The sequence below is a fragment of the Schistocerca cancellata genome, chromosome 11 (genome assembly GCF_023864275.1).
Source record: "Schistocerca cancellata isolate TAMUIC-IGC-003103 chromosome 11, iqSchCanc2.1, whole genome shotgun sequence".
Lineage (NCBI taxonomy): Eukaryota > Metazoa > Arthropoda > Insecta > Orthoptera > Acrididae > Schistocerca > Schistocerca cancellata.
The window spans coordinates 81,590,667-81,604,816 of NC_064636.1; the positions used below are offsets into that span (position 1 = coordinate 81,590,667).

The window sequence follows — 14,150 nt, forward strand, 5'->3', positions numbered from 1 at the left end:
TTCATGTGGTTTTGTGTGTGTGTGTGTGTGTGTGTGTGTGTGTGTGTGTGTGTGAGACACACACACACACACACACACACACACACACACACACAGATATTACCCTTCCCCGTGTGTGTTTTTTGACCATACAAGGCATTTTCATTAATTTACAGTAACCCGCTCTCCATCCCTCCTCCCCCTTCCCATCCCCAATCCTCCCTCCCCCCCCCCCCCCCTCCCCAAATCCCCCACGCACAAACCAAACAAATTATATATTTAAAAGAAGGTATTTCAAAGGTGGCAGTGCTCACAATCTAAACAAAACCAATGAACAGACATAAACACTGTGTCGAGTGAGAACACACGTAACTTCAATTGGATCTCCAAATGTGAGGTGAAGAGTAAGTAATACAAATGCAGCATAATAAAAAGTGCAGAAAGGGAAAACCTGTCTAGTGGGTATGTAAAACAAAATCTTTTGACATTAACCTCTGCCAACAAAGAGGGACGAAGCAGTGGTTTTGAGAATATATAAACAAGAAGCAGAAACACTGCAAGTAAAGTGCACACCAATATCATAAACAAAAATATTGTATTTAATCTAAAACAACCAAAAATATACGTATCCAGTTTGCAGAATAAAGACATAGGATACTTTATAAAGAAAAGCGAAACACATCTGGTATAAAACTCGCTTTAATTATAAGGTGGAGAAACCAGTAATAACAGATGACATAATAAAAGTTCAGCAATCGCTTATAAGTCACACAAGAAGAATATTTACAATTTTAGAGTGCTGAAGTTGTAATTCATTTACTGTCAGCCATATAGGAGAAAGTAGTACTACTTCTTTAATGAATAGTCTTCTAGTCACCTAAGATATTAATCGCAGTGTGAGAGCTAATGCTGTGAACTGCCAGTGATAACATGCCACTTGATTTCAATAATGAAAGACTTCAGAATACTATCATTATTGTCATCTGCACTGCTACTGACAAAAAACAGAATGAGATGGATCTTTCCCTTCCTTTTTGTGTTGTTGTGGTAAATGGTTGCTTTCAATTATAGTTGCTATTTTGAATGTATGTCTGGCCATTTTTTACGTGTTCTGAAAGTGTCAGTTTTGCTTGACCATCTTTCCTTGCCCAATCTTTCTGGTAAATATTCAATTATTTGTGTTGTAAAATTTCCAAAATTCAACAGGTTTTTATTTAAGCTTTAACTACGGCAAAGCTCTGAAACTTATCTGACACACTACATCATGTGTCGAAGCTGACAGAAATATGGTATTCATTGATTTATGTGCCACATTAAGTTAATGGTGTATTTATTTGTTTTGCACTATTTCCATTTTTACCTAATAAGTAGCAGATTCATTTGCCAACCACGTTCAGTGCCTAGAGTGGTAGCTAGGTGGTAAAGTTTAGGATTCCAACTTCAGTTGGTCCTTGGATTATTTTTCTGTCACTCACAATTTCTTTCACCTCTAGCGATATTTGTTATTAAGAGGTAGGAGGAAGGCAACAGCATACACCTCCAGTAGGATTGCACCTGGTAGATAAAGTGCTCTCTGGTGTTCGAAACAACCTATGTGTAGATAAACTTATTGTGATCAGTAGGTCTCGTCCTGGTGGAGAACTTTCAAGGATGTTAAATGAGTCAAGGTATACATAAAATCTCGCCAGGTGCAAGAACAACTCATGCTCTGAGTATTCCGTACAAACTTCATTTTGTACACAGACAGTTCATCCATGCCGGGAATTGAGAATCTTGGCAATTTTTTGCCTGTTATTAATACTGGCAAGATATTTTTACCAGGAATTCAAAGATCTTTGAGAATGCTTCAATTTTTTATACTGCCAAGGAACCATAGACATTAGTATGTGATGTAAATTTCAACTTGATATATTTACCAGTTCCAGAGGAAATAAGTTTTTCATAGATAGATGGATGGATGGATGGATGGATGGATGGACAACAAAGTGGTTATAGATTAAGGTATGGTTCGGTAAAAATTGGATAAAAGTATCCCTATATCGTCAACAGCTTCCCATTATGTGCTGCTGTTGGTAACAGTTTTAAAAAAATCGACATGGTAGATCAACACACTGAATCATGAGTCAGATTCAGATATGAAATGAGTCTCATTCATAACTTCCTACAGTTATTTGCAGGTAATTTGTTGTAAAAGGTTAGGATTTAATCATACTGACTGAATTTTTAGCAGAGTCGGAAATAAGGCATCCAAGTAGATTATTGCAACGACTACTGTGTATCTATGTGAATCTATCATGCCAATTGTACTTTCTTGTTGGGATTCATTGGCTTTGTCAACTAACTTGCAAATTTTCACATTTGAATCTTACCTAGGCCTCAGTGTACACCACACATCAGTACATCTAATTTTCTTCCATTCATATTCCTTGGCTTCACCATCTCCCAACCAGACTGTCACAGTTCAGTCTAACCTAGGCCTCAAGAGACACTACTGGTTTGTCTCTCAGCACATATAATTTTTTGCAGTTTTTTTCCAGTCACCAACGAAGTATGAAAATCAGTCAGAAACCGCAAAATGTGTAATAGTGAGATAAGTAAAAGTATTTGTTGTGCTCTCCATATTGAAATGAAGCGTAATCAGTTTGTATCTTCTGCTGAAAGAACTCTTTATAATTATCAGCGATTCTCATTGGCTACCTTATACTACCGCCCAGTTGTCTACAAACAATGCCAACGCATTGTGAATATCAGTATGCAGCGTAAGAGCTGTCTGAAACAAGCTGCAGAGCTTGGCAACATGCTTTAAATGCTCAGAAATGTAAAGTACTGTAATTCAAAAATGCAGGAAAATAGTAACCCATGACTACAGTATCAGTGGGTCACAGTTGGGATCACTAGACTCATGTAAATACCTAGATGTAACAATTTGTAGGGAAATGGCATGATCACGGGCTCAGTTGTGGCTAAAGCAGGTGTTAGACTTCAGTTCGTCGGTAGGCTACTTGGAATTATACTCTGCATTGCATTTTACAGCCGTTTGCAAAGTAAGGCCATAAATGTAGATGTGGATGAGAGTTGGTGGGAACTAGGCTATTTCTTCTTTGCCTGTTAACAGGAGCTCCTGGTCATAGAAATTTCATCGTGTTGACTTAAAGGCATTTGTGCCAGCTCATATTATTGTATACCTTCCACTCACTTTATCCTTTGGATTATCTTCTGAAGTACACTACATGATCAAAAGTATCCGTACACCCCCAAAAACATACGTTTTGCATATTAGGTGCATTGTGCTGCCCCCTACTGCCAGGTACTCTATGTCAGCGAGCTCAGTAGTCATTAGACATCGTGAGAGAGTGGAATGGCGCACTCCACGGAAGTCACGGACTTCGAACGTGGTCAGGTGATCGGGTGTCACTTGTGTCATACACCTGTACACGAGATTTCTATACTCCTAAACACTCCTAGGTCCAGTGTTTCTGATATGATACTGAAGAGGAAACTTGAAGGGACATGTTCAGCACAAAAGCGTACAGGCCGACTTTGTCTGTTGACTGACAGACACCACCGACAGTCGAAGAGGGTCGTAATGTGTAATAGGCAGACATCTATACAGACCATCACACGGGAATTCCAAACTGCACCAGGATCCACTGCAAGTACTATGACAGGCAGGAGGTGAAAAAACTTGGATTTCAAACGGCTGCTCATGAGCAACACATCACACCGGCAAATGCCAAGCGACACCTTGCTTGGTGTAAGGAGCGTAAACATTGGACGATTGAACAGTGGGAAAACATTGTGTGGAATGACGAATCGTGGTACACAGTGTGGCAATTCGATGGCAGGGTGTGGGTATGGCAAATGCCCAGTGAACGTCATCTGCCAGCGTGTGTAGTGCCAACAGTAAAATTCGTTGGCAGTGTTGTTATGGTGTGGTTGTGTTTTTCATGGTGGGGGCTTGCACCCCTTGTTGTTTTGCATGGCACTATCACAGCACAGGCCTACATTGATGTTTTAAGAACCTTCTCGCTTCCCACTGTTGAATAGCAATTCGGGGATGGCGATTGCATCTTTCAACACGATTGAGCACCTGTTCATAATGAATGGCCTCTGGTGGAGTGGTTATATGACAATAACATCACTGTAGTGGACTGGGCTGCACAGATTCCTGACCTGGATCCTATAGAACACCTGTGGGATGTTTTGCAATGCTGACTTCGTGCCAGGCCTCACCGACTGACACCGATACCTCTCCTCAATGCAGCACTCCATTAAGAATGGTCTGCCATTCCCCAAGAAACCTTCCAGCACTTGACTGAACATATGCCTGCGAGAGTGGAAGCTGTCGTCAAGGCTAAGGGTGGGCCAACACCATATTGCCCCAATGGGGCACTGTTAAGTGGGGCGTTCCCCAAGGGTCGGTGCTGGGGCCACTGCTGTTTCTTATTTATATAAATGATATGCCTTCTAGTATTACAGGTGATTCAAAAATATTTCTGTTTGCTGATGACACCAGCTTGATAGTGAAGGATCTTGTGTGTAATATTGAAACAGTAACAAATAATGTAGTTCATTAAATAAGTTCGTGGCTTTTGGAAAACAATTTGATGCTAAATCACAGTAAGACTCAGTTTTTACAGTTTCTAACTCACAATTCAACAAGAACCGATATTTTGATCAGACAGTTCAAATTCCTAGCCGTTCGGATAGATAGTAAGCTGTTGTGGAAAGCCCATGTCCAGGATCTTGTTCAGAAGCTAAATGCTGCTATATTTACCATTAGAACAGTATCTGAAATAAGTGACACTTCAACACGAAAAGTAGTCTACTTGGCATATTTTCATACGCTTATGTCGTATGGTATTATTTTTTGGGGTAATTCTTCTGATTCAAAAAGGGTATTTTTGGCTCAAAAACGGGCTGTTCGAGCTATATGTGGTGTAAGTTCGAGAACCTCTTGTCGACCCCTATTCAAAAATCTGGGAATTCTGACAGTGCCCTCACAGTATATATTTTCTTTAATGTCGCTTGTTGTTAGCAATATTAGCCTATTCCCAAGAGTTAGCAGCTTTCACTCAGTTAATACTAGGCAGAAATCAAATCTGCATGTAGAATGCACTTCCTTGACTCTTGTGCAGAAAGGAGTGCAGTATTCTGCTGCATCCATTTTCAATAAGCTACCACAAGAACTCAAAAATCTTAGCAGTAGCCCAAACTCTTTTAAGTCTAAACTGAAGAGTTTCCTCATGGCTCACTCCTTCTGTTCTGTCGAGGAGCTCCTGGAAGAGCTAAAAAATTAAGCAAATTCCAGTGTTACATTGTTGATTGTCTTCATTTAAACTTACGACTTGTCACCTGAATATGTTTTTTTATATTTCATTTTATCTGTTTCTAATATCGTGTTATAATTTCATGTATTGACTCGTTCCATGACCATGGAGACTTCTCCTTAATTTGGTCCCACGGAACAATAAATAAATAAATAAATATTACCAATGGAGAGCACCACGAACTTGTAAATCATTGCCAGCCAGATGTCTGGATACATTTGATCTCATAGTGTATGTAGCAAAATTTAGTAAAGAATTCAAATATTCATTTTCCTCCTTGGCAGCTGCATGCAGTTGTGAAACACATCTGTGCCACAGTCCACACCCTCCTGACATTTGCAATGCGTGTAGTCTATCTGTGAAACATAATTGCACCACCGCTGAAAGAAGGACACGTACGGTGTCAGTGGCTCTTCTTTTGTGTTCTGATATTGGCAGTTTGTTAATGCCAGTTGTGGCTAATCGAGTGATAGTGGCCAATGAGAATTACTAAATATAATCATTTCTTTTGATAGAAGATACTAATTGATTACATGGAGAGTGCCACAAACGCTTTTACTCATATGCTTATTATGAATTTTAAAGTTGGTTACTTATTTTTTGTATTTAGTTGGTGACTGGAAAACAGCTAGATTTGCTGACAAACTGACCTGTAACACAGTCTAGTGTATAGGTTAGGTTGGAATGTGATGATTTCAAATCTGCTGGTGAAGTCAATGAATCTCATCCAAAAATATGATTGCAATAATAAACTGGTGTGTAATGTACTCAGAGATATGCATTTGTCATTGCAATAATCTACTTTTCCAATTTTGCCAAAAATTCCAGTGGTGCGAGTAAATTCTAACCTAATAGGACAAAATACTAACTAAATTTCTTTAAAAACCATGGGAAATTATAAACGAGCACTCTAGCTACCAATGACTGAGTAATGATTCATTGTATCTGGTTCGCATTGTTCACACACAAGTTGTTGCACACAACAGTATGCATTGTAAAAGCCAAGGGCAACGTAAGTGCACTTGTATCTTGCATCACAGTTGATGGAGGGAGTATCGGTAGATCGACACAGAGCAACTTCACATTGTTATGTCAGTGAAATGAGTCTGATCACCAGACTGGTATTAGCTGTGAGATGTCACTGTAAATAATGACAACAACAAATATATCTTACACAAGGAGTGAATGGAAAGTTTTAAGAATGGATCCACTACTGCTTACTGGTTTGGCGAGCAGGTACACGGGAGGTGGGGAGTGAGACATTGCCTTGTCCTTGAATGCCCTCTGACAGGAAACTGCATTTCCTTTATTTAGTTCGTTGTGACAGCTGGTTGAGTGTGGGTCTGTTAAGGGCTTGTTGCCAGATTGTGTCTGCATGAAAATGGACGTAAAAATAGAGCAATGAGTTGGTGTGAAATTTTGTTTTAAAACTGGAAAATCAGCTTCTGAGACTTATGAGCTATTAAAAACAGCTTTTGGAGATAATTGTATGAGTCAGTCAAATGTTTTTGTCTGGTTCAACAGATTTAAAAATGGCTGCAAATCAATGGAAGATGAACAACGGTCCGGCTGTTCTTCCACCTCAAAAACAAATGAAAATGTGTTGAAAGTTTGCGACTTAGTGCACTCCGATCATAGACTTACAATTAGGGAGATGGCTGATGAACTTGATTTAAGTTTGTATGCAGTTCAGTCAATTTTAACTGAAGATCTGAACATGCATTGAATGTCCGCAAAATTCATTCCAAAAGTGTTGGCAAGTTATCAGAGACAATACAAACTTGAAGTGTGTCAAGAACTGATTAATCGGACTAAAAATGACCCAGATTTGTTAAATAGGGTAATTACAGGTGACGAATCGTGTATATATATGGATATGATACTAAAACCAAAGTGCAGTCTTCGCAGTGGAAGACTCCAGGTTCACCACGACCAAAAAATGCATGGCAATGTCGGTTGAAGGTGAAGAAAATGTTGGTGATTTTTTTCAATTCTAACGGTATTGAGCATCATGAATATACCCTGGAGGACAGACAATTAACCAGGAATACTACAAATGCGTCCTTGAATGTTTGCGCAAAAAGGTGTGAAAGAAAAGGCCTGCATTGTGGAAACACAGGAGTTGGGTGCTGCACTGTGACAATGCTCTGGCTCATCATACCTTCTCCGTTGTTGAATTTTTCCCAAATTCAAAATTCCTATGCTTCCACAACCACCACCTTCCCCTTATTTGGCCCCTGCGGACTTCTACCTGTTTCCTAAACTGAAATTTTCACTGAAAGGGAAGTGATTTGACTCGATTGAAGACACCCAGGCAAATACAGAGCGCATCCTTAACACACTTCAGGAAAAAAATTTCCAGGAATGTTTCCAAAAGTGGAAACACCATTGGCATCGGTGTGTTCAGTCAGAAAGGGACTATTTTGAAGGAGATGCATCGCAGTGGCATGTAAGTACCACCATTGTACAATTACAAGCCCATTCTTAAAACTTTCCAATCACACCTCATGCAATGGTTATCTAGTGCATTGCTTAGAGGTGTATACATGGTGCCTCAATGGCAAAACTCATTTACTGCTCTTAATGTGTCATTTCCCAATCCAACTTCTTCAGCATCATTTGACTACATTGCTTTTCCCTTGTTTTACTTTCATTGGCGCTCATCTTACAAGTTCTTTTCAAGATGCTATCCATTATATTAAACTGTTTTTCCAAGCCCTTTGCTTTCTCTGATAGAATTATACCATAGAAAACTTTAAAATTATTTTGTTTCCCTAGACATTAATTCCCTTTCCAAATTTCTTCCTGGTTTCCCTTACAACTTGCTCATTGTACAGATGTAATACCATTGGGGAACAAGTTACAACCCTGTCTCACTCCCTTCTCAACTACGGCTTCCTTCTCATGGCCTTTGATTTTTATAACTGCTGACTGGTTTCTGTACAGGTTGTAGATAATGTTTCATTCCCTGTATTCCACTCCTCCTAGCTTCAGAATTTCAAAGAATGTATTCCAGTAAACTTTGTTAAAAGATATCTCTAAATTGGCTAATATTATAGCTGTGGATTTGCCTTTCTTCAGTCTATCTTCTAACGTAAGTCATAGGGTTAGTATCACCTTCCATGTTACTACATTTCTCCACAACCCTAACTGATCTTCCTTAACCATCTGTTGCACGGTGTTGCCATTTGGTGACAAACCGTAAATTTAAGTAATATATTAAGGAAACCACTTGTGTATGCATGATGTTGCCGTCTGGCAATGCACACTTTGCAGCTGCATCAAGATAGCATGTGTTTAACATCATTATGTTGGGAGAAACAGTTAAAAATCGGTAATCTTAGTTGAAGATAAAGTGTACGTAAACATGCGTGAAAGCATCTGAAGAAGTGAATAATCCTTACCATTTATATCACATCTAGTTTGATTTTTAAGGTATGGAAAATTATGCTTAATGATAGCATGGATTATGTTTCCATATCTCTGTAACTGAGTGACCAATAATTAACCAACATTTTTGGTTTGTAGCTGTGTGGCAACAAACCTAAAATATTGGATAAATCATAATTAAATTTCTATGTTCAACTTGTTACCTAGTATGAGGGTTGGAACGTAAACAGTGGCAACTATTTTTTCACAACCGATACAAAAGAGTTACATGTTTGCACCTGTTGCTGTCCTTCAAAGACTTGTGTAGAACCCATCGCCAGTGATGTGGAAGGCATAGTATACCGTTAGCAGAGCCTGTTCTGTCGATGGTGTGAATGGAGCAGTCTAAAGTTATGGTGATTCTTGTGTATGACTGTGATGGTGTAATCCTAACGCATTACTTTCCTCCACGGCAGACCCTCAATGCACAGTATTACTGTTCGTTTTTGAAGCATCACCTGCGACCAGCTTTGCGAAAGACGCGGCGACACTTTCTGCGCAATGCATCCATCATTTCGCACAACAGTGCGCGGGCGCATACAGCGCAAGCTGTGGCTGCTCTGTTCGGTCGATGGGACTGGGAAGTACTGTACCATCCACCATACTCCCCATACTTGATTTGATTCTGAAGATGAAGGAACCACTTTATGGCATTCACTTCAGAACTGTTCCAGAGATTGGACAGGCAATAGACTACACCATTCGCGCCATCAACATAACAGTCTCTACTAACGGTATACTACGCCTTCCACATCACTGGCAACGGGTTCTACACAACGCTGGTGACTACTTTGTAGGACAGTAACAGGTGCACACATGTAACTCTTTTGTATCAGTTGTGAATAAATAGTTGCCACTATTTAAGTTCCAACCCTCGTATTTTGTGTGCCACACAGTTGCCCCAGAGATTTTTTATTACTGAAATTATTTTCTGAAAAATGTCATCCAATAGAGGGTTAAGATCAGCCTCTGTCAGTCTCTACATTTATCTGTAAATTAGTCATGTGAGTATTTCACACTATTACATTTGTAAATTTAGAATTCTGAGGCTCTCGCCCACTTAGTATGTTTCCTTATGTTTGAGTATGACTCCCTAGCTGGAACTGTACTGTGATTGATAGAAAATAAAGGGAATATTTAGATATTTAGTAGTTCCCCTGACAGCTAGTGTGATAAAGGGTCATCTATCTACATCTGCATCTACATTTACACTCTGGAAACCACTGTGAAGTTCATGGCAGAGGATACATTGCATTGTACCAGTTATTAAGGCTTGTTCCCATTCCATTCATGTATGAAGCCTGGGAAGAATGATTGTTTGAATGTCTCTGTGTGTGCTGTAATTATTCTAATCTTATTCTCACAATCCCTATGTGACCGATACATAGGTGTTGTTGTATATTCCTAGAGTCATCATTTAAAGCTGGTGCTTGAAACTTTGCTAATAAATTTCCTTGGGATAGTTTACACTATGTGGTTAAAAGTATCCGGTAACCTGGCTGTAAATCACTTACAAGTTTGTGGCACCCTCCATTGGTAATCCTGGAATTCAATATGGTGTTGGCCCACACTTAGCCCTGATGATAGCTTCCGCTCTTGCAGGCATACATTCAATCATGTGCTGGAAGGTTTCTAGGGGAATGGCAGCCCATTCATCACGGAATGCTGCACTGAGGAGAGATATTGATGTCGGTCGGTGAGGCCTGGCATGAACTCGGCGTTCCAAAACATCCCAAAGGTGTTCTATAGGATTCAGGTCAGGACTCTGTGCAGGCCAGTCCAGTACAGGGATGTTATTGTTGTGTAACCACCCCACCACAGGCCGTGCATTATGAACAGGTGCTCGATCATGTTGAAAGATGCAATCGCCATCCCCGAATTGCTCTTCAACAGTGGGAAGCAAGAAGGTGCTTAAAACATCAATCTGTGATAGTGCCATGCAAAACAACAAGGGAAAGAAGCCTCCTCCATGAAAAATACAATTACACCGTAACACCATCGCCACCAAATTTTACTGTTGGAACTACACACGCTGGCAGATGATGTTCACCGGGCATTCGCCATACCTACACCCTGCCATCGGATCGCCACATTGTATACCGTGATTCATGACTCCACATGACATTTTTCCACTGTTCAGTTGTCCATTGATTATGCTCGTTACACCAAGCGAGGCATCGTTTGGCATTTACCAACGTGGTGTGTGGCTTATGAGCAGCTGCTTCACCATGAAATCCAAGTTTTCTCACGTCCCGCCTGCCGTAGTACATGCAGTGAATCCTGATGCAGTTTGGAATTCTTATGCAGTTTGGAATTCCTGTGTGATGGTCTGGATATATGTCTGCCTGTTACACATTACAACCCTCTTCAACTGTTGGTGGTCTCTGTCAGCCAGCAGACGAAGTCGGCCTGTACGCTTTTGTGCTGTACGTGTCCCTTCACGTTTCCACTTTACTATCACATTGGAAACAGTGGCCCTAGGGATGTTTAGGAGTGTGGAAATCTTGCGTACAGACATATGACACAAGTGACACCTAATCACCTGACTACGTTCGAAGTCTGTAAGTTCTGCGGTGCACTCCATTCTGCTCTGTCACAATGTCTAATGGCTGCTGAAGTCGCCAATATGGAGTACCTAGCATTAGGTGTCAGCACAATGCACCTAATGTGAAAAACGTATGTTATTGGGGGATGTCCGGATACTTTTGATCACATAGTGTATGTCCATCTTCAAGAGTCTTCCATTTCAGTTCCTTCAGTACCTGTGTGAAACTCTCCAATGGATTAAACAAACCTGTGACCATTCTTACTGCCCTTGTATGTGTACATTCAGTATTCCCAGTTATTCGTATTTGGTACAGGTCCCACACACTCGAGCAATATTCTAGAACCGGTAACACAACTGATTTGTAAGCAGCCTCCTTTGTAGACTACCAATAAACCGAAGTTTACCACCTGCTTTAACCATGGCTGAGCCTATGTGATCATTCCACATCCCATTCAATATCCCTACAAAGTGTTACACCCACGTATTTGTGTGAGTTGGCTGATTTGAACGACAACTCATTGATATTGCAGTCAAAGGCTACACCATTTTTTCATTTTGTGAAGTGCAAAATTTTATGTTTGTGAACATTAAGAGCAATTTGCCAATCTCTGCACCACGCTGAAATCTTATCAAGTTCTGATTGAATATTTATGCAGCTTCTTTCAGATAATACTCCATTATAGATAACTGAATTATTTGCAAAAATCCTGATTTTACTATTAATATTCGTGTGAGTTGGATTTCACGAGATTGATGTTTTTTAAATCCACGCTGGTTGTCATTGAGGGTAATTCTGTTCGAGATACCTCGTTATGTTCGAGGTCAGAGTATGTTCTAAGATTCTACAACAAATTGATGTCAAGGATATTGGATGGACATTTTGTGGATCACAGATCGTTGCAATTGGTGTTGAGTTTGTAGCAGAGATACAGTGTGAGATGCATGTGCAGTGCAGAACCAGTTACTGCTGTAATTCTCCTTGACACGTGAGCGGTGCTGTCAGATCGGTCCTGTAGGTTTACACGGTGTCGTCCGAGTCGGCACACCTGCTGATCTTCGGTGTGCCCGCCCTCGGCCTCAGGGACGAGGTGAAGAAGCTGTGCCAGCGTTATGGGGACGTCGCCGCCATCGCGCCGTCACCTCACGAGGACGACGAGCTCTTCACTGACACCTTCCACGTCCAGTATGTGCGTGTCGTGTCAGCAAGGTATGTTGTAGTACTGAAAATGAAAAATGGTGTTTTTATATTAGCTTCCCTGAAATGACCTCCTACATCTACAACTACATATATACTCTGCTAGCCACCAAGTGGTGTGTGGCGGAGGGCACAATTTGCGCCAAAGTGGATCACGCAAGGGAATAACGACTGTCTGAACCCCTAAGTCATCATCATCAGTTATCTGCTATATTAGCAGTCCTTTGCCTCTCCATTTTCTCTGATCCATTGCTTCCTTCTTAAGGCTGCTGTATGTTGTATCGTCCATCATGTCATCCAGTATCTGGAATCTCTTCCTTCCTCGCCTCCTTTTCCCTTCTACATAACCTTCTAAAATGGTTTTTATCAGTCCGTTATTCTTTCTTAATATGTGCCCAATCTAGTAACTGTCTTTTCTCTTCCACTCTTCTCAGTACCTCTTCATTGTTTACTCTGTCCATCCAACTTATTCTTTCCATCCTCTGTCATGTCCAGATCTCAAGAGCCTCCAGCCTTTCTCTGTCTTTTTTCCTCATAGTCCATGTTTCAGCACCACATAGAATAACACTCCATAAAGACATTTTATGAGTCTCTTCCTAAGTTCTCTGTCCAGATCGCTACAGGAAATTCTCCTTTTCTTATAAAACGCCTCTTCTGCCATTGCTATCCTTGTTTTAATTTATGTGGTCCACTTCCAGTCAGTGTCTATCCTGCTTCCAAGATACTTAAAATTTTGCATCTGTTCTAGTATTTCTCCATTCAGCATAATTTTTATTTCCTTATTTCCTCCTAGTGCTAATACTTTTGTTTTATTTGTGTTAATTTTCATTCCATATTTTTTTCTGTTAGTTGCAATGGTGTCCAACAAATCCTGTAATTCTTTTTCCCCTGTGGCTAGAAGGTCCATGTCATCAGCAAACCTCAAACACCCTAATCTTCTTCCTCCAATTTCTACTCCATTGTCATCTAATGAGCATTGGTCAATCATATTTTCCAAGTAGAGGTTGAAAAGACTAGGTGATAGACAGCATCCTTGTCTCACTCCTTTTCCTAGTCTGATCCAGTTTGTACTTTCTCCTAAGTACAAGCTCTATTTCCCTTACCTTTGAATGGTGATCATTGCGCAGTTTGGAAGTTGGTGGTAATAATACAGGGTGAGTCACCTAATGTTACCGCTGCATATATTTCGTAAACCACATCAAATACTGACGAATCGATTCCACAGACCGAACGTGAGGAGAGGGGCTAGTGTAATTGGTTAATACAAACCATAAAAAAATGCACAGAAGTATGTTTTTTAACACAAACCTACGTTTTTTTTAAATGCAAGCCCGTTAGTTTTGTTAGCACATCTGAACATATAAACAAATACGTAATCAGTGCTGTTTGTTGCATTGTAAAATGTTAATTAGATCCGGAGATATTGTAACCTAAAGTTGACGCTTGAGTACCACTCCTCCGCTGTTCGATCGTGGGTATCGGAGAGTACCGAATTACGTAGGGATCCAAAGGGAACGGTGATGGACCTTAGGTACACAAGAGACTGGAACAACACATTACGTCCACATACTAACACCTTTTTATTGGTCTTTTTCACTGACGCACATGTACATTACCATGAGGGGTGAGGTACACGTACACAAGTGGTTTCCGTTTCCAATCATGGAGT

General features: G+C 40.3%; 1 protein-coding gene across 1 annotated transcript in view; it reads left to right on the plus strand.

Annotated features, from left to right (window-relative positions):
* The window catches only part of LOC126108663 (RNA-binding protein 48), an 85,471-nt gene that overhangs the window by 1,621 nt on the left and 69,700 nt on the right, over positions 1 to 14,150 (plus strand). The window contains exon 2 of the mRNA XM_049913972.1: positions 12,303 to 12,493. Within this exon, the coding sequence (XP_049769929.1) occupies positions 12,303 to 12,493 (191 nt within the window). The remainder of the gene's footprint in view (positions 1 to 12,302; positions 12,494 to 14,150) is intronic.